A 20,562-nucleotide genomic window follows, 5' to 3' on the forward strand; every position below is an offset into this window, starting at 1 on the left:
CTGCAGTGTGAACCCAGCCTAAAGACTATTACCATCTGTCTACCTCAGTAAAGCTACCGTTAACCCTAACCTGGCCTTGAACTCTTATTTTCCCTGCCTAACTAGGACTAGCGGTTCTACTGTTCAGGTGGTTCTTGGTAAAACCACGCCCTGGCATCACGAACATTTAGGGGTTAAAGGGGTATTCCAGGAAAAAACTTTTTTTTTTATATATCAACTGGCTCCAGAAAGTTAAACAGATTTGTATATTACTTCTATTAAAAAAATCTTAATCCTTCCAGTACTTATGAGCTTCTGAAGTTAAGGTTGTTCTTTTCTGTCTAAGTCCTCTCTGATGACACCTGTCTTGGGAAACGCCCAGTTTAGAAGAGGTTTGCTATGGGGATTTGCTTCTAAACTGGGCGTTTCCCGAGATAGGTGTCATCAGAGAACTCTCAGACAGAAAAGAACAACCTTAACTTCAGAAGCTCATAAGTACTGGAAGGATTAAGATTTTTTAATAGAAGTAATTTACAAATCTCTTTTACTTTCTGGAGCCAGTTGATATATAAAAAAAAGTTTTTTCCTGGAATACCCCTTTAATAAAACATCTGCCCCATACACCTCACCTCACACCCGTGGCTCACCACAAATGTAATAGGCCTAGAACATATACCAAGTCTAGAACCATATTTACCATATTGTGCTTTACCCAGGTCTGGCCTCACAGCGAGTACCCCCTCATCCCTGTGGGTAAACTGGTGCTTAACAGGAACCCCGAGAATTACTTTGCAGAAGTGGAGCAGATTGCCTTCGACCCCAGCAACATGCCACCTGGGATTGAGCCGAGCCCCGATAAAATGCTGCAGGTAAGACCGGGCCGGTGGGGTTGTACCATAACATTGTGATGTGGGATAAACTTAGACATGTTTTGGGTTCATGGCGAAGGTTATTGCTCGATGGTTATCGCTAAGGACATCAAAACTGTAACTTGTAGCTCCTATTTGTTTTTTTATTAAAAATATCTTTATTAGCAATAAGTCATCAAAGACACAAACAATGTCATTTGACGCTGTGCAGGCTTAGTTCATACCATTTTTTTTATTGAAAATAACTTTATCAGCAATCAATTTTCAATCACATAAACGGTAAATAATACATTCATAGCATGGAAGCACAAAATACAGAACAGATTCCCTACTCTATACATCATACCACATGCTACACTATCATTCCTGCATACATTGTAAAAACATTATCAAAAACAACAGTATGTACAATATCCAACTGTGATGTCCCAGTACGGGATGATGTGGCCCCGTAGTGTCCTCCTGTCCTGTCAGGCAGAGTCCCTGCATGTCCCCAGGGCTCCCCTGCAGCAAGCCCCTATTATGTATATAGGTTTGCCTTATTTAAAGGGGTATTCCAGGAAAAAACTTTTATATATATATATATATATATATATATATATATTTTTTTTTTTTAACTGGCTCCAGAAAGTTAAACAGATTTGTAAATTATCTAAAAGAAATAATTTACCACACTAGAGATGAGCGAATTTACAGTAAATTCGATTCGTCACGAACTTCTCGGCTCGGCAGTTGATGATTTTTCCTGCATAAATTAGTTCAGCTTTCAGGAGCTCCGGTGGGCTGGAAAAGGTGGATACAGTCCTAGGAGACTCTTTCCTAGGAATGTATCCAACTTTTCCAGCCCACCGGAGCACCGGAAAGCTGAACTAATTCACGCAGGAAAAGTCATCAACCGCCGAGGCGAGAAGTTCGTGACGAATCGAATTTACCTCATCTCTATACCACACCACCAGGAGACCCCCCGTAGGGTACACATTGAAATAAGTAACTGAGGGGAGTATGTATGAACAAGATGTAGAATTTTATTAAAATACAATATACTAAAAATGATTACTTTTAATAAAATGTTGGGAGTTGTAGTTTTGCAACATCTGGAGGGCCACAGTTTGAAGACCGCTGATTTATAACATATTATCTGCCATTGGGCCCTAATGGCAGAATTAAAACATAAAGCTACTGCCTTGAAATCGAGACTTTTCCTGCGTAAATTAGTTCAGCTTTCAGGTGCTCCGGTGGGCTGGAAAAGGTGGATACATTCCTAGGAAAGAGTCTCCTAGGACTGTATCCACCTTTTCCAGCCCATCGGAGCACCTGAAGGCTGAACTAATTTATGCAGGAAAGTCATCAACTGCCGAGCCGAGAAGTTCGTGACGAATCGAATTTACTGTAAGTTTGCTCATCTCTAATGGCAATGAAGCAACTCCTTGCAAGGTATAAATGTATATGTATTCACTGTTTGGAGGACTCTGGCAAGAGCCTCCTGCACCTGAGATCTGCAGTGGGTGTGATTGTGATATCCCGTCAAAGTTAGCATCGATCTTGTTATATCAAAATGGTGAGTAGCCGGGCAGCATGAAAATTCCGCAGTATCCTCCAGTGTTCAGATATGACAGTTGCATAAACGCAGTGCATCAATGGTTGTGTTCAGACACAGGTAATACGCAAAAAGCAAAGAATTTCCTCTGTAGCATACAGCTGCTAATAAGTACTGGAAGGATAAAGATTTTTTTTAATAGAAGTATATTACAAGTCTGTTTAACTTTCTGGACCAATTGATTTAAAAAAAAAAAAAAAAAAAAAAGTTTTCCACCGTAGTACCCCTTTAATAGAAACATGGTAACAGACACTAAACATTGTCCTGAGGTTTAGGGGGTCTTCTTATTACTAAGAGGCCATGTTCACACATAGTATTTTTTTGGTCCGTATAATGGCCCAAAAATGGCTGATTTTTTTAATCTAAAATATAAACAAAGAATAGCCATTTTTTATTTATTGAGCCTAATGGAAAAACCGCTAGTTATTTCCACTCAGTAAAATTTTTACAGCTGTAAAATTATGTACAAGGCCCTTTTTTTTCGCCCCCATATAATACCGCAAAAACACGACAGTTTTTGGAACTTTTTCCCACATATTTTTGGCTCCCCTTTTTTATTTTTATAATTTTTTTTTTAATATATATATTTTTTTATCAGCCATTTTTTCCAAAAGCAAAAGCTATTTTGCAATTTAAAAATCAGCCAATTTTCCCAAAAATGGCTGATTTTTTTCTATTTCACAAAAGCATTTGCTCTGGAAAAAAATGGCTGAAAAAAATATGAAAAAATAGCCAAAAATGGCAATGGCTGTCCGGGCATGCTGGAAATTGTAGTTTTGCAACAGCTGGAGGTCCGCAGTTTGTAGACCACTGTACTAATTTACTAATACTAATCCTACTTGTAGTAAAAGATGGTGTTATATCGCCATCTAGTGTCAGAATGTGAAATTACATGTTAGACAACATTATTCCGAATCCTGAGATACATAGGGGAATTTTAATTGCAGGACCCCATTTGAGATTTTTCCATGAACGACAGGTAATAATGGGGCTGGATATCAGGGACAGGATCTCAAAAAATATTGCCACATTCTATCTGGATCCAGCTCCTGTGGGCATCCAACCATTGGCACCATCACCTTGAATTTTTTTCTGACCTGTTGTATTTGGTTGTATAACCATGTCTATATTTTATATCTGTATCCTACAGGGACGTCTCTTCTCCTACCCAGATACCCACAGGCATCGTCTTGGTACAAATTATTTGCACCTACCGGTGAACTGCCCTCGGAAGATGGCCGCCGTCTCCAACTATCAGCAGGATGGTCCTATGTGCATCTTCAGTACTCCAAGTAAGGGTGCAGCTGGCATAGCAATTGGCAAATTGTCCTATAAATATATACTTTACTTTACCTATGGACCATAGACTACAATAGATGGGAGCGTTCTCTTTACATGAATTGGAGACACTACCGGGCATTCTCTGTGACCTTTTCAGAGATCGTTTTACAGGGAAGAGGAGGCTGATCTTTGTTGTGAATGGTGGTGGATCCAGTGTTATCTCTCTACTGGGGTCACCTTTCACTGTGTTCTTGAGATGAAAGGCAAATGATCTGTACAGAACAGGAAGTCTCAGCTTAGTTTTAGGCCTAGTGGCCAGAATGAAAACTGCAAGATATCAGAATTATTGTAAAATATAAATAGCAAAATGGAAAATTATTTAAAAAAACAAACATTTAAGAAAAAAATTTTCCTAAAAAATATGGTAACATAAAAACCTGATTTGAAGTATACCTGTCATATCCCACAAAAAAAATTAATATATGTTACTCAGTGACTAATCCTGACCATGAACCACTTGTCTACCTTCTTGAACAACATGTCTACCTTCTTGAACCACTTGTCTACCTTCTTGAACCACTTGTCTACCTTCTTGAACCACATGTCTACCTTCTTGAACAACATGTCTACCTTCTTGAACCACATGTCTACCTTCTTGAACATCATGTCTACCTTCTTGAACAACATGTCTACCTTCTTGAACCACATGTCTACCTTCTTGAACAACATGTCTACCTTCTTGAACAACATGTCTACCTTCTTGAACATCATGTCTACCTTCTTGAACAACATGTCTACCTTCTTGAACAACATGTCTACCTTCTTGAACCACTTGTCTACCTTCTTGAACAACATGTCTACCTTCTTGAACCACATGTCTACCTTCTTGAACCACATGTCTACCTTCTTGAACCACATGTCTACCTTCTTGAACAACATGTCTACCTTCTTGAACCACATGTCTACCTTCTTGAACAACATGTCTACCATCTTGAACAACATGTCTACCTTCTTGAACCACTTGTCTACCTTCTTGAACAACATGTCTACCTTCTTGAACAACATGTCTACCTTCTTGAACCACTTGTCTACCTTCTTGAACAACATGTCTACCTTCTTGAACCACATGTCTACCTTCTTGAACCACATGTCTACCTTCTTGAACATCATGTCTACCTTCTTGAACAACATGTCTACCTTCTTGAACCACATGTCTACCTTCTTGAACATCATGTCTACCTTCTTGAACCACATGTCTACCTTCTTGAACCACATGTCTACCTTCTTGAACAACATGTCTACCTTCTTGAACAACATGTCTACCTTCTTGAACAACATGTCTACCTTCTTGAACAACATGTCTACCTTCTTGAACCACTTGTCTACCTTCTTGAACAACATGTCTACCTTCTTGAACCACATGTCTACCTTCTTGAACATCATGTCTACCTTCTTGAACCACGTCTACCTTCTTGAACCACGTCTACCTTCTTGAACAACATGTCTACCTTCTTGAACCACATGTCTACCTTCTTGAACAACATGTCTACCATCTTGAACAACATGTCTACCTTCTTGAACCACTTGTCTACATTCTTGAACAACATGTCTACCTTCTTGAACCACATGTCTACCTTCTTGAACATCAAGTCTACCTTCTTGAACCACATGTCTACCTTCTTGAACATCATGTCTACCTTCTTGAACATCATGTCTACCTTCTTGAACAACATGTCTACCTTCTTGAACATCATGTCTACCATCTTGAACAACATGTCTACCTTCTTGAACAACATGTCTACCTTCTTGAACAACATGTCTACCTTCTTGAACCACTTGTCTACCTTCTTGAACAACATGTTTACCTTCTTGAACAACATGTCTACCTTCTTGAACAACATGTCTACCTTCTTGAACCACATGTCTACCTTCTTGAACCACTTGTCTACCTTCTTGAACAACATGTCTACCTTCTTGAACAACATGTCTACCTTCTTGAACAACATGTCTACCTTCTTGAACCACTTGTCTACCTTCTTGAACAACATGTCTACCTTCTTGAACAACATGTCTACCTTCTTGAACCACTTGTCTACCTTCTTGAACAACATGTCTACCTTCTTGAACAACATGTCTACCTTCTTGAACCACTTGTCTACCTTCTTGAACAACATGTCTACCTTCTTGAACATCAAGTCTACCTTCTTGAACCACATGTCTACCTTCTTGAACCACATGTCTACCTTCTTGAACCACATGTCTACCTTCTTGAACCACATGTCTACCTTCTTGAACCACATGTCTACCTTCTTGAACCACATGTCTACCTTCTTGAACCACATGTCTACCTTCTTGAACAACATGTCTACCTTCTTGAACCACATGTCTACCTTCTTGAACAACATGTCTACCTTCTTGAACCACATGTCTACCTTCTTGAACCACATGTCTACCTTCTTGAACAACATGTCTACCTTCTTGAACATCATGTCTACCTTCTTGAACAACATGTTTACCTTCTTGAACCACTTGTCTACCTTCTTGAACAGCATGTCTACCTTCTTGAACCACCTGTCCTCCCACCTCTCATCCACCAAAAGAGGATGGGTCAAAGAACGTCTTTTTGAGGTTGGGTGTACTGGTTACACATTTAAATGAAGAAGGAAAAATGCCAGAGGACATTGGTAGACTGAAGAGAAGAGAGCAGGTCATGGTCACAGATATGGAAAGGTGTTCTACAGAGCTTAGATGTGGAACAGAGGCCTAATAAAAATAAGGTCTAGTGCAGGACCATTTTTTTGTGGGTGGATCAGAGGATCACTGCAAAAGGCTAGAAGAATATAGGCAGCATGGTGGCTCCTGGGTTCGACCCTCCATAGAGTTTGCCTGGGTTTCCTCCCACTCTCCAAAACATACAGATAGTTTCTTCAGGAATTTAGATTGTGAGCTTCATGGATGACAAAAGGAACATGTCGGTGCTGTATAAATAAAACTATTCAATACAAGCAGTGACAGCTTCTAACTGCAGTACTGAGCCTGACCACTGGGTGTGCTGTTAAACGTTTCCATAACTGAAACCATGCATCAGTTCATAGTGCCACCTAGTGGTTAAAATGTTTATAGCAGCCATTTTCTGATTTTGAAACCATACATGACCCAATCTTCTACGTTTCCTACCGTACAAAACCTCATGTGAGGAACATTGCTGGGTTTTGATTTTTAAACCATGGCTGTAAAAAAAAATGACATTCCAGTGGGCCTCCAGCTGTTGCAAAACTACAACTCCCAGCATGCCTGGACAGCCGAAGGCTGTCCAGGCATGCTGGGAGTTGTAGTTTTGCAACAGCTGGAGGAACACTGTTTGAAAACCACTGGTATAGGGATTGAGCACATTTTGGGTTGTCCCCTGCAGCCAGTTTCCTATATGTTCTGCAGAACTGCCCCCTACATCATACCACTGTAAACTATATGTTCTTCTATATAACCTTGGCTTTTCTCACATTCTGCCTCGATATCTCATATAAATAGAATAATCTTTCTTCTCATGTTGTATAATAGTCATCAGATTTTAGCATTGGTACCCTGCCCTATCTAAGCCCGTTCATCGTGTAAAGCACAAGATTCTTAAAGGGGTTTTCCAGTTTGTTACCAATTAAGCTTAAAGAAACACTCCGGGTTTTGTTTTTGCCCATATCATGCACACTTACCATCAATGGTCCTACAGCGCCATCTGTATCATCACAGCACAGCTGCATCTATGTGTTTCCTTACTGTAATTGGGTCATGTGATCACCAGTGTGACGCAGTGTTTAATGTGTCAGAGGAAGTGGTGCATCCTGAGTCAGCTGACTTCCTGGGAACTACAATATGACATTGTCACCTATCAGATCTCTCCTGGCTGCTCACAGACTGCTCCCCTCCAGCTCTATCTGTATACTGCTGCTATCTCTATAGGATCAGTATATATAGTAGTTATTCACCCACCCTCCAGCTCTACTGTATATTCTGATCCCATACAGATCATATCAGCAGTATACAGATAGTTATACACCTCTTCTCCAGCTCTATCTGTATACTGCTGCTACTATATATCTATGGATCCGGATATATAGTAGTTATGCATCTCCCCTCCAGCTCTATCTGTATGCTGCTGCTATCTCTATAGGATCAGGATATATAGTAGTAATACCCCTCCCCTCTAGCTCTATCTGTATACTGTTGCTGTTCTCTCTATGGGATCAGGATATATAGTAGTTATACACCTCCCCTCCAGCTCTATCTGTATACTTCTGCTATCTCTATGGGATCCGGATATATAGTAGTTATACACCTCCCCTCCAGCTCTATCTGTATACTGCTGCTATCTCTATAGAATCAGTATATATAGTAGTTATTCACCCACCCTCCAGCTCTATCTGTATACTGCTGATATGATCTGTATGGGATCAAAATATACAGTAGTTATACACCTCTTCTCCAGCTCTATTTGTATACTGCTGCTGCTATCTGTATGGATCCGGATATATAGTAGTTATGCATCTCCCCTCCAGCTCTATCTGTATGCTGCTGCTATGTCTATAGGATCAGGATATAATAGTAGAGGACCCTCCCCTCCCAGCTCTAGTGCATAGCTTGCTGCTTACCTGCTTTAGTGATCCGTGGAGGTAGTAGGGTTCTTTCAGCCATCTCTGATCTCTATTCTATCACTTATAATCTATTTACATATATGTAGTCTACAACTCTTCCCACTTTACTCCTTCCTGGTTGAGCGTTGTCCGAGTCTCAATTACTCTACCTGGTCATGTTATACACCTACCCTCCAGCTCAAATAATGTGAACTGACACCAACCCACTTATGGGTCTAATCAATTCACCTGGGTGACCTCCAGCACCATCAGCGAATTAGATGACCAGGTAGAGTAATGAGACTCGACAACCTCAACCAGAGGATTAATGGGAAATGTAGACTACATTAGTAAATAATTAAATTGATAGAATTGGAATCAGAATGGCTGAAAACCCTACACCTGCCACATCAGCTAAAACAGGTAAGCACAAGGCATGCACAAGAACCTCTCTATTATTCCCTAATATTCTTCTAGGTTTACACAAAATAGACTAGTGATTCCCAACCAGTGTGCCTCCAGCTGTTGCAAGACTACAACTCCCAGCACGCCCGGACAGCCAAAGGCTGTCCGGGCATGCTGGGAGTTGTAGTTTTGCAACAGCTGGAGGCACACTGGTTGGGAAACACTGATTTATCTACAATGAATACTATTCTAGCCATAACCCTTCATCACTTACCTTTTTCTTTATCCTGTTTTGTAGGTAATGTCCCGAATTATTTCCCGAACAGCTTCACTTCTCCTCAGCACGATCAAAAGTGCAAGGAAAGTGCGTTCTCCATCTCGGGATACGGAGACGTTGACCGCCATGATAGCAGCGCCGAAGACAACGTATCTCAGGTGAGGAAGGAGGTTTGAGTTGTCATATTATGTGGGAGGTAAAATTAAGATATCATTAGCATTAGTGTATGTAAAGTTCCCGCTATCTATGTCAATGTGTCCTGACTTAAAGGGGTACTCCGGTGAAAAACATTTTCTTTTCTTTTTTTAAATCAACTGGTGCCAGAAAGTTAAACAGATTTGTAAATTACTTCTATTAAAAAAAATCTTAATCCTTCCAGTACTTATCAGCTGCTGTATGCTCCACAGGAAGTTATTTTCTCTTTGAATTTCCGTTCTGTCTGACCACAGTGCTCTCTGCCGACACCTCTGTCCATGTCAGGAACTGTCCAGAGCAGGAGAGGTTTACTATGGGGATTTGTTCCTACTCTGGACAGTTCTTGACATGGACAGAGGTGTCAGCAGAGAGCACTGTGGTCAGACAGAAATGAAATTCAAAAAGAAAAGAACTTCCTGTGGATCATACAGCAGCTGATAAGTACTGGAAGGATTAAGATTTTTTTTAATAGAAGTAATTTACAAATCTGTTGAACTTTCTGGCACCAGTTGATTTAAAAAAATAAAAATAAAAAATTAAAAAAGGTTTTCCACCGCTTTACAGGGGTACTCCGCCAGAAAACATCATATCACCTATCCAAAGGATAGGGGATAAGATGTCTAATTGCTGGGGTCCCCAGCGGCGTGAACCCCGCGATTAGACATCTTATCCCCTTATCTCCACTGCGGCACCCCGCTCATCAGGCGCACAGAGCGAATTCCGCTCCATGACGGATGACTGGCGACTACAGCGGCGGGACCCCCGGAATTAGACATCTTATCCGCCATCCTTGGGATAGGTGATATGATGTTTTCCGGCGGAGTACCCCTTTAAGTCAGTACATATTGACATGGATAGAGGGAACTTTACATACACCAATACTCATGACATCTTAATTTTAAAGGGGTATTTTAGGAAAAAAACTTTTTATATATATATATCAACTGGCTTCAGAAAGTTAAACAGATTTGTAAATTACTTCTATTAAAAAATCTTAATCCTTTCAGTACTTATGAGCTTCTGAAGTTAAGGTTGTTCTTTTCTGTCTAAGTAATCTCTGATGACACGTGTCTCGGGAACCGCCCAGTTTAGAAGCAAATCCCCATAGCAAACCTCTTCTAAACTGGGCGGTTCCCGAGACACGTCTCATCAGAGAGCACTTAGACAGAAAAGAACAACCTTAACTTCAGAAGCTCATAAGTACTGAAAGGATTAAGATTTTTTAATAGAAGTAATTTACAAATCTGTTTAACTTTCCGGAGCCAGTTGAGATATATATATAAAAAAAAGTTTTTTCCTGGATAACCCCTTTAACCCCTTAACCCCTTAAGGACACATGACGTTCTCATACGTCTCCATTTCCGAGTCCTTAAGGACACATGACGTATGAGAACGTCATGTGTTTTACCGGCCCCCCGCAACCATCTGGAGCGGAGCCGGTCCCCGATGCCTGCTGAAATCGTTCAGCAGGCATCGGGGCATATCGCCCAGGGGGGTCATTATGACCCCCCATGTCGGCGATGGCCGCAGATCGCTGGACAATTCAGTCCAGCGATCTGCGGCGGATTCCGGGTCAATCGGGTCTCCAGTGAGAGACGGCCCCGAACAGCCAGAGCCAGCAGGGGTGAGGTGGCACTGGTGCCACCTCACGATCGCCCTGATTCGTCGGCCGGATTACCGGCCGACCAATCAGGGCGCCTGCTGCGGGTGTCACTCCCGCAACCCGCTCCGCCCCTCTTCCGGAGGACGTGAGCGGGTGCGGGACGTGCACCCCGGGTGCTGGGGACCCCGATCCCCGGCGCCCCTGTTGGGATCGGGGCCCCAGGAGCAGCGGCGGCGGCGGAGACGACGAGGGACTGACCTGCAGCGTCTGGATCGTTGGAGGTGAGTGACAGCCTCCTGGTGTTGCTTAGCAACAGCTCCCAGCATGCAAAAAGGGCATGCTGGGAGCTGTAGTTATGCAACAGCAGGAGGCAGACCACCACAACTCCCAGCATGCCCTTATGGGCATGCTGGGACTTGTAGTTTTGCAACAGCTGGAGGCACATTCTTTCTATGGAAAAGTGTACCTTCAGCTGTTGTGTAACTACAACTCCCAGCTTGCACAATCAGCTAAAGTGCATGCTGGGAGTTGTAGTAGTGCATCTGGTGGTTGCATAACTACAACTCCCAGCATGCCCGTTGGCTGTCGGTGACTGCTGAGAGTTGTAGTTTTGCAACAGCTGAAGGCACACTGAGTTAAGTAGTAAACCAGTGTGTCTCCAGCTATTGCATAACTACAATCCCCAGCATCCCCAGCCAAAGTAGTATGCCTCCAGCTGTTGCATAACTACAACACCCAGCATGCCCTTCCGCTGTCCGTACATGCTGGGGGTTGTAGCTTTTGCAACAGCTGAAGGCACACTGGTTGCAAAACACTGAGTTTGTTACCAAACTCGGTGTTTCACAACCAGTGTGCCTCCAGCTGTTGCAAAACTACAACTCCCAGCATGCACTGATAGACCGTACATGCTGGGAGTTGTAGTTTTGCAACAGCTGGATGTTCCCCCCCCAATGTGAACGTACAGGGTACACTCACATGGGCGGAGGATTACGGTTAGTATCCGGCTGCAAGTTTGAGGTGCGGCAAAATTTCTGCAGCAGCTCAAACTGCCAGCGAGAAACTACTGTGAACCCCCCGCCCGTGTGACTGTACCCTAAAAACACTACACTACACTAACACAAAATAAAATAAAAAGTAAAAAACACTACATATACACATACCCCTACACAGCCCCCCTCCCCTCCCCAATAAAAATGAAAATGTCTGGTACGCCACTGTTTCCAAAACGGAGCCTCCAGCGGTTGCAAAACTACAACTCCCAGCATCCACTGATAGACCGTACATGCTGGGAGTTGTAGTTTTGCAACAGCTGGATGTTCCCCCCCCCCAATGTGAACGTACAGGGTACACTCACATGGGCGGAGGATTACAGTAAGTATCCGGCTGCAAGTTTGAGCTGCGTCAAATTTTCTGCCGTAGCTCAAACTGCCAGCGAGAAACTACTGTGAACCCCCGCCCGTGCGACTGTACCCTAAAAACACTACACTACACTAACACAAAATAAAATAAAAAGTAAAAAACACTACATATACACATACCCCTATACAACCCCCCTCCCCAATAAAAATGAAAAACGTCTGGTACGCCACTGTTTCCAAAACGGAGCCTCCAGCTGTTGCAAAACAACTACTCCCAGTATTGCCAGATAGCCGTTGACTGTCCAGGCATGCTGGGAGTTTTACAACAGCTGGAGGCACCCTGTTTGGGAATCACTGGCGTAGAATACCCCTATGTCCACCCCTATGCAAGTCCCTAATTTAGGCCTCAAATGCGCATGGCGCTCTCACTTTGGAGCCCTGTCGTATTTCAAGGCAACAGTTTAGGGCCACATATGGGGTATCGCCGTACTCGGGAGAAATTGGGCTTCAAATTTTGGGGGGTATTTTCTGCTATTACCCTTTTAAAAAATGTAAAATTTTTGGGAAAACAAGCATTTTAGGTAAAAAAAATATATATTTTTTTACATATGCAAAAGTCGTGAAACACCTGTAGGGTATTAAGGTTCAAATTACCCCTTGTTACGTTCCCCAAGGGGTCTAGTTTCCAAAATGGTATGCCATGTGTTTTTTTTTTGCTGTCCTGGCACCATAGGGGCTTCCTAAATGCGGCATGCCCCCAGAGCAAAATTCGCTTTCAAAAAGCCAAATGTGACTCCTTCTCTTCTGAGACCTGTAGTGCGCCAGCAGAGCACTTTTCACACCCATATGGGGTGTTTTCTGAATCGGGAGAAATTGGGCTTCAAATTTTGGTGGGTATTTTCTGCTATTACCCTTTTTAAAATTGTAAAAATTTTGGGAAACCAAGCATTTTAGGTAAAAAAAATATATATTTTTTTACATATGCAAAAGTCGTGAAACACCTGTAGGGTATTAAGGTTCACATTACCCCTTGTTACGTTCCCCGAGGGGTCTAGTTTCCAAAATGGTATGCCATGTGTTTTTTTTTTGCTGTTCTGGCACCATAGGGGCTTCCTAAATGCGGCATGCCCCCAGAGCAAAATTTGCTTTCAAAAAGCCAAATGTTACTCCTTCTCTTCTGAGACCTGTAGTGCGCCAGCAGAGCACTTTTCACCCCCATATGGGGTGTTTTCTGAATCGGGAGAAATTGGGCTTCAAATTTTGGGGGGTATTTTCCGCTATTACCCTTTTTAAAAATGTAAACATTTTGGGAAAACAAGCATTTTAGGTAAAAAAAAAATTTTTTTTTTACATATGCAAAAGTCGTGAAACACCTGTAGGGCATTAAGGTTCACGTTACACCTTGTTACGTTCCCCGAGGGGTCTAGTTTCCAAAATGGTATGCCATGTGTTTTTTTTTTGCTGTTCTGGCACCATAGGGGCTTCCTAAATGCGGCATGCCCCCAGAGCAAAATTTGCTTTCAAAAAGCCAAATGTGACTCCTCCTCTTCTGAGACCTGTAGTGCACCAGCAGAGCACTTTTCACCCCCATGCGAGGTGTTTTCTGTATCGAGAGAAATTGGGCTTCAAATTTTGGGGGGTATTTTCTGCTATTACCCTTTTTAAAAATGTAAAATTTTTGGGAAACCAAGCATTTTAGGTAAAAAAAATATATATTTTTTTTACATATGCAAAAGTCGTGAATCACCTGTGGGGTATTAAGGTTCACTTTACCCCTTGTTACGTTCCCTGAGGGGTCTAGTTTCCAAAATGGTATGCCATGTGTTTTTTTTTGCTGTCCTGGCACCATAGGGGCTTCCTAAATGCGGCATGCCCCCCAAAAACCATTTGTCGCTCCTTCCCTTCTGAGCCCTCTACTGCGCCCGCCGAACAATTAACATAGACATATGAGGTATGTGCTTACTCGAGAGAAATTGGGTTTCAAATACAAGTAAAAATTTTCTCCTTTTTATCCCTTGCAAAAATTCAAAAATTGGGTCTACTAGAACATGCGAGTGTAAAAAATGAAGATTTTGAATTTTCTCCTTCACTTTGCTGCTATTCCTGTGAAACACCTAAAGGGTTAATACACTTACTGAATGTTTTTTTGAATACTTTAGGGGGTGTAGTTTTTATAATGGGGTCTTTTATGGGGTATTTCTAATATGAAGACCCTTCAAATCCACTTCAAAACTGAACTGGTCCCTGAAAAATAGTGAGTTTGAAAATTTTGTGAAAAATTTCAAAATTGCTACTGAACTTTGAAGCCCTCTGGTGTCTTCCAAAAGTAAAAACTCATAAATTTTATGATGCAAACATAAAGTAGACATATTGTATATGTGAATCCAAAAAAAATATATTTTGAATATCCATTTTCCTTACAAGCAGAGAGCTTCAAAGTTAGAAAAATGCAAAATTTTCATTTTTTTCATCAAATTTTGGGATTTTTCACCAAGAAAGGATGCAAGTTACCATTAAATTTTACCACTAAGTTAAAGTAGAATATGTCACGAAAAAACAATCTCGGAATCAGAATGATAACTAAAAGCATTCCAGAGTTATGAATGTTTAAAGTGACAGTGGTCAGAATTGCAAAAAACGCTCCGGTCCTTAAGGTATAAAATGGCCTGGTCCTTAAGGGGTTAAGGACCAAGGGCGTACAGGTACGCCTTTGCTCCCTGGTACTTAAGGACCAAGGGCGTACCTGTACGCCCGTGGGAATTTCGGTCCCCGCCGCGCGCCGGGCGGGGATCGCGCCGGGGTGACTGCTGATATCTATCAGCAGGCACCCCGCGCAAATGCCCAGGGGGGTCATTAGACCCCCCCATGTCGGCGATCGGCGCAAATCGCAAGTGAATTCACACTTGCGATTTGCGCCGATTCCGGGTCATACGGGTCTATGGTGACCCGGTGACCCGGAATAGAAGGGGGATCGCGGGTGTCTAAGATACCCACGATCCCCCTGTAGCGATAGGAGTGAGGTGGCAGGGTTGCCACCCCTCCTATCTCTGCTATTGGTGGTCTAGACGCGACCACCAATAGCAGATCGGGGGCGGAGGGGTTTACTTTCGGTTTCCCCGTCCTGCCCTCCCACAATAGGCGGGGCAGCACGGGGAAACCGACAGGGACCGGCGCCGAAGATCCACTTACCCATCGGCGACGGCAGCGGCGACGATCAGCGGCGGCAGCGGGCGACGATCGGCGGAAGAAGAGGACCGCGACGCAGCTCCCTGGATCCAACGGAAGCCGGTGAGTTACTTAGCAACATCTGGAGGGCTACAGTCTGAGACCAATATAGTGGTCTCTAAACTGTAACCCTCCAGATGTAGCAAAACTACAACTCCCAGCATGCCCAGAGAGCTGTTTAGGCTTGCTGGGAGTTGCAGTTTTGCAACAGCTGGAGGTCTACAGTCTGAGACCACTGCAAAGTGATCTCTATACTGTGCACCTCCAGATCTTGCAAAACTACAACTCCCAGCATGCCCAGACAGCAGTTTGCTGTCTGGGCATGCTGGGAGTTGTAGTTTTGCAACATCTGGAGGTCCACAGTTTGGAGACCACTGTGCAGTGGTCTCAAAACTATAGCTCTCCAGATGTTGCAAAACTGCAACTCCCATCATGCCTAAACAGCTCTCTGGGAATGCTGGGAGTTGTAGTTGCGATCTCTCCAGCTGTTGCATAACTACATCTCCCAGCATGCCTTTCGGCGATCAGTACATGCTGGGAGTTGAAGTTTTGCAACAGCTGGAGGCACACTGGTTGGAAAATACTGAGTTAGGTAACAGAACCTAACTGAAGGTTTTCCAACCAGTGTACCTCCAGCTGTTGCAAAAGTACAACTCCCAGCATGCACGGTCTGTCAGTACATGCTGGGAGTTGTAGTTTTGAAACAGCTGGAGGTTTGCCCCCCCCCCCATGTGAACGTACAGGGTACATTCACACTGGCGGGTTTACAGTAAGTTTTCTGCTTCAAGTTTGGGCTGTGGCAAATTTTTCACCGCAGCGCAAACTCCTAGCCGTAAATTCACTGTAAACGCCCGCCAGTGTGAATGTACCCTAAAAACACTACACTACACATAATAGAGTAAAACACAACATATACACCCCCTTACACTGTCCCCCTAATAAAAAATAAAAAACGTATTGTACGGCAGTGTTTCCAAAACAGAGCCTCCAGCTGTTGCAAAACAACAACTCCCAGCATTTCCGGACAGCCACTGACTGTCCAGGCATGCTGGGAGTTTAGCAACAGCTGGAGGCACCCTGTTTGGGAATCACTGGCGTAGAATACCCCTATGTCCACCCCTGTGCAATCCCTAATTTAGTCCTCAAATGCGCATGGCGCTCTCTCACTTCGGAGCCCTGTCGTATTTCAAGGAAACAGTTTAGTGCCACATATGGGGTATCGCCGTACTCGGGAGAAATTGCGTTACTAATTTTGGGGGCTTTTTTTCCTTTTACCCCTTATGAAAAAGAAAAGTTGGGGTCTACACCAGCCTGTTAGTGTAAAAAAAAATTTTTTTTTACACTAACATGCTGGTGTTGTCCTTTACTTTTTATTTTCACGGGAGGTAAAAGGAAAAAAAGACCACCAAAATTTGTAACGCAATTTCTCCTGAGTACGGAGATACCCCATATGTGGGCGTAAAATGCTCTGCGGACGCACAACAAGGCTCAGGAGTGAGAGCGCACCATGTACATTTGAGGCCTAAATTGGTGATTTGCACAGGGGTGGCTGATTTTACAGTGGTTCTGACATAAACACAAAACAATAAATACAGACATGTGACCCCATTTTGGAAACGACACCCCTCACGGAACGTAACAAGGGGTATAGTGAGCCTGAACACCCCACAAATTTTCATTAAAGTTGGATGGGAAAGTGAAAAAAAAAATTTTTTTTTTCACTAAAATGCTGGTGTCACCCTAAATTTTTCATTTTCACAAGGGAAAATAAAAAAAAAGCCCCCCAAAATTTGTAACCCAATTTCTTCTGAGTAAGAGCATACCCCATATGTGGATGTAAAGTGCTGTATGGGTGCACTACAATGCTCAGAAGAGAAGGAGCGCCATTGGGATTTTGAAGAGAAAATTTGTCCGGAATTGAAGGCCACTTGTGTTTACAAAGCCCCCATGGTACCAGAACAATGGACCCCCCCATATGTGACCCCATTTTGGAAACTACACCCCTCATGTAATGTAATAAGGGGTGCAGTGAGCATTTACGCCCCACAGGTGTCTGACAGATTTTTGGAACAGTGATCCGTGAAAATGAAAAATGTAATTTTCCATTTGCACAGCCCACTGTCCCAAAGATCTGTCAAACGCCAGTGGGGTGTAAATGCGCACTGCACCACTTATTAAATTCTGTGAGGGGTGTAGTTTCCAAAATGGGGTCACATGTGGGGGGGGGTCCACTGTTCTGGCACCATGGGGGGCTTTGTAAATGCACATGGCCCCTGACTACCATTCCAAACGAATTCTCTTTCCAAAAGCTCAATGGTGCTCCTCTTCTGAGCATTGTAGTTCGCACGTAGTGCACTTCAGGTCCACTTATGGGGTACCTCCATACTCAGAAGAGATGGGGTTACAAATTTTGGGGGGTATTTTCTGCTATTAACCCTTGCAAAAATTTGAAATTTGGGGGGAAACACATATTTTAGTGAAAAAAATATATATATTTTTTTACATATGCAAAAGTCGTGAAACCCGTGTGGGGTATTAAGGCTCACTTTATTCCTTGTTACGTTCCTCAAGGGGTCTAGTTTCCAAAATGGTATGCCATGTGTTTTTTTTTTGCTGTTCTGGCACCATAGGGGCTTCCTAAATGCGACATGCCCCCTGAGCAAAATTTGCTCTCAAAAAGTCAAATATCACTCCTTCTCTTCGGAGCATTGTAGTTCGCCCGTAATGCACTTCATGCCAACTTATGGGGTACCTCCATACTCAGAAGAGATGGGGTTACAAATTTTGGGGGGTATTTTCTGCTATTAACCCTTGCAAAAATGTGAAATTTGGGGGGAAACACACATTTTAGTGGAAAAAAAAATATTTTTTTTACATATGCAAAAGTCGTGAAACACCTGTGGGGTATTAAGGCTCACTTTATTCCTTGTTACGTTCCCCAAGGGGTCTAGTTTCCAAAATGGTATGCCATGTGGGTTATTTTTGCTGTTCTGGCACCATAGGGGCTTCCTAAATGCAACATGCCCCCCAAAAACCATTTCTGAAAAACGTACTCTCCAAAATCCCCTTGTCGCTCCTTCGCTTCTGAGCCCTCTACTGCGCCCGCCGAACAATTTACATAGACATATGAGGTATGTGCTTACTCGAGAGAAATTGGGCTACAAATATAAGTATACATTTTCTCCTTTTACCCCTTGTAAAAATTCAAAAATTGGGTTTACAAGAACATGTGAGTGTAAAAAATAAAGATTGTGAATTTTCTCCTTCACTTTGCTGCTATTCCTGTGAAACACCTAAAGGGTTAAAACACTTACTGATTGTCATTTTGAATACTTTGGGGGGTGTAGTTTTTATAATGGGGTCATTTGTGGGGTATTTCTAATGGGAAGACCCTTCAAATCCACTTCAAACCTGAACTGGTCTCTGAAAAAAAGCGAGGTTCAAAATTTTGTGAAAAATTGGAAAATTGCTGCTGAACTTTGAAGCCCTCTGGTGTCTTCCAAAAGTAAAAACACGTCAATTTTATGATGCAAACATAAAGTAGACATATTGGAAATGTGAATAAAATAAAAAAATATTTTGAATATCCATTTTCCTTACAAGCAGAAAGCTTCAAAGTTAGAAAAATGCTAAATTTTCAAATTTTTCATCAAATTTTGGGATTTTTCACCAAGAAAGGATGCAAGTTACCACAAAATTTTACCACTATGTTAAAGTAGAATATGTCACGAAAAAACAATCTCGGAATCAGATTGATAACTAAAAGCATTCCAGAGTTATTAATGTTTAAAGTGACAGCGGTCAGATGTGCAAAAAACGCTCTGGTCCTAAGGTGTAAAATGGCCTGGTCCTTAAGGGGTTAAATAAACATTACAGCATCAACATTTCGTCTTAGGTGAGAGTCTTCTACAAGAAAACGCTAAATAAAGAAGAACGGCAGAGACTGTGTGAAAACATCGCCATGCACCTGAAGGACGCTCAGATCTTCATCCAAGAAAGAGCAGTAAGTGACCGCGACAGAACCTGTGATTCAGCCAATGGGATTTTAAGGTTTCATTTAGGAATATTAAAGCACTAGATGGATTAGCTTTGAGGAACATCTGTTGTATTAAAGGGGTACTCCACTGGAAAAAAAAAAAATTTCAATCAGCTGGTGCCAGAAAGTTAAACAGATTTGTAAATTACTTCTATTTAGAAATCTTAACCCTTTCAGTACTTATCAGCTGCTTTATGCTTCATTTCTTTTTGAATTTCCTTTTTGTCTGACCCCCAGTGCTCTGGTGACCAGGGCTGGTGCAAGGATTTTTGCCACCCTAGGCGAAACCCCAATTTGCCGCTGTGGTCAGGCAGAATGGAAATTCAAAAAAGAAAAGAAAAGAACTTCCTGTGGACCATACAGCAGCTGATAAGTACTGGAAGGATTGAGATTTTTAAATAGAAGTAATTTACAAATTTGTTTAACTTTCTGGCAGAAAAAAAAAATTTCCAGTGGAGAAAAGGGGTACTCCGCCAGAAAAACATGTCTGATCACGGAGACCCCCGCGGTGTCCGGGCCGGCAGCGGTGGCACCCGGAACACGGAAACTAGAAACTTCCATGTTCGTGATGTTGCGCCCCGCCCCCTCTATTCATGTCTATGTACGTAGCCATCACGCCTCCTCCATAGACATGAATGGAGCTGAGGTAGCCAGTCATCCGGCACAGAGCGGAGTCTGCTCCCTGCACCCGATGACTGGGGTGCCGCAGCAGGGACCCCCGGATAAGATGTTTTCTGGGGGAGTACCCCTTTAAAGAAAAACCCCACAAAAAACTAGTGAGGGAGACATACCAGCTGATCTTTAAGTATAGGGGGCACTAATGGGCAGAGGTGTAGACAATTGTAATACTGGTCTCTTATTGGGGAAATGTGCTTTGGGGCCTCCTTATAGACAAAATCTATACAACAAAACCCCAGAGGATACCAGGGTAACAATTAATGTCCCAACAACTTTTAGGGGAAAACCCCTAAAGGGGGTACCCTCAACTAACAACCCTCCCAATAAAATATAACTTTTATTATATTTTGTAAAATATCAGTGAAAACCTAAATTGATTGTGATATAAAGTTACACCACTAGGTGTCAGGATCACACCTATATTAAAATAACAT

The 20,562-nt window shown here is 42.6% G+C and overlaps 1 protein-coding gene across 6 annotated transcripts in view; it reads left to right on the top strand.

Moving 5' to 3' along the window:
* LOC130277244 (catalase-like) overlaps positions 1-20,562 on the top strand; it is a 53,857-nt gene that overhangs the window by 28,248 nt on the left and 5,047 nt on the right. For all 6 annotated transcript variants that reach the window (XM_056527711.1, XM_056527712.1, XM_056527713.1 and 3 more), the window contains exons 8-11: positions 696-848; positions 3,596-3,737; positions 9,055-9,191; positions 19,310-19,417. In XM_056527711.1, the coding sequence (XP_056383686.1) occupies positions 696-848; positions 3,596-3,737; positions 9,055-9,191; positions 19,310-19,417 (540 nt within the window). The remainder of the gene's footprint in view (positions 1-695; positions 849-3,595; positions 3,738-9,054; positions 9,192-19,309; positions 19,418-20,562) is intronic.

This window comes from Hyla sarda, chromosome 6 (assembly GCF_029499605.1).
Source record: "Hyla sarda isolate aHylSar1 chromosome 6, aHylSar1.hap1, whole genome shotgun sequence".
Taxonomy (NCBI): domain Eukaryota; kingdom Metazoa; phylum Chordata; class Amphibia; order Anura; family Hylidae; genus Hyla; species Hyla sarda.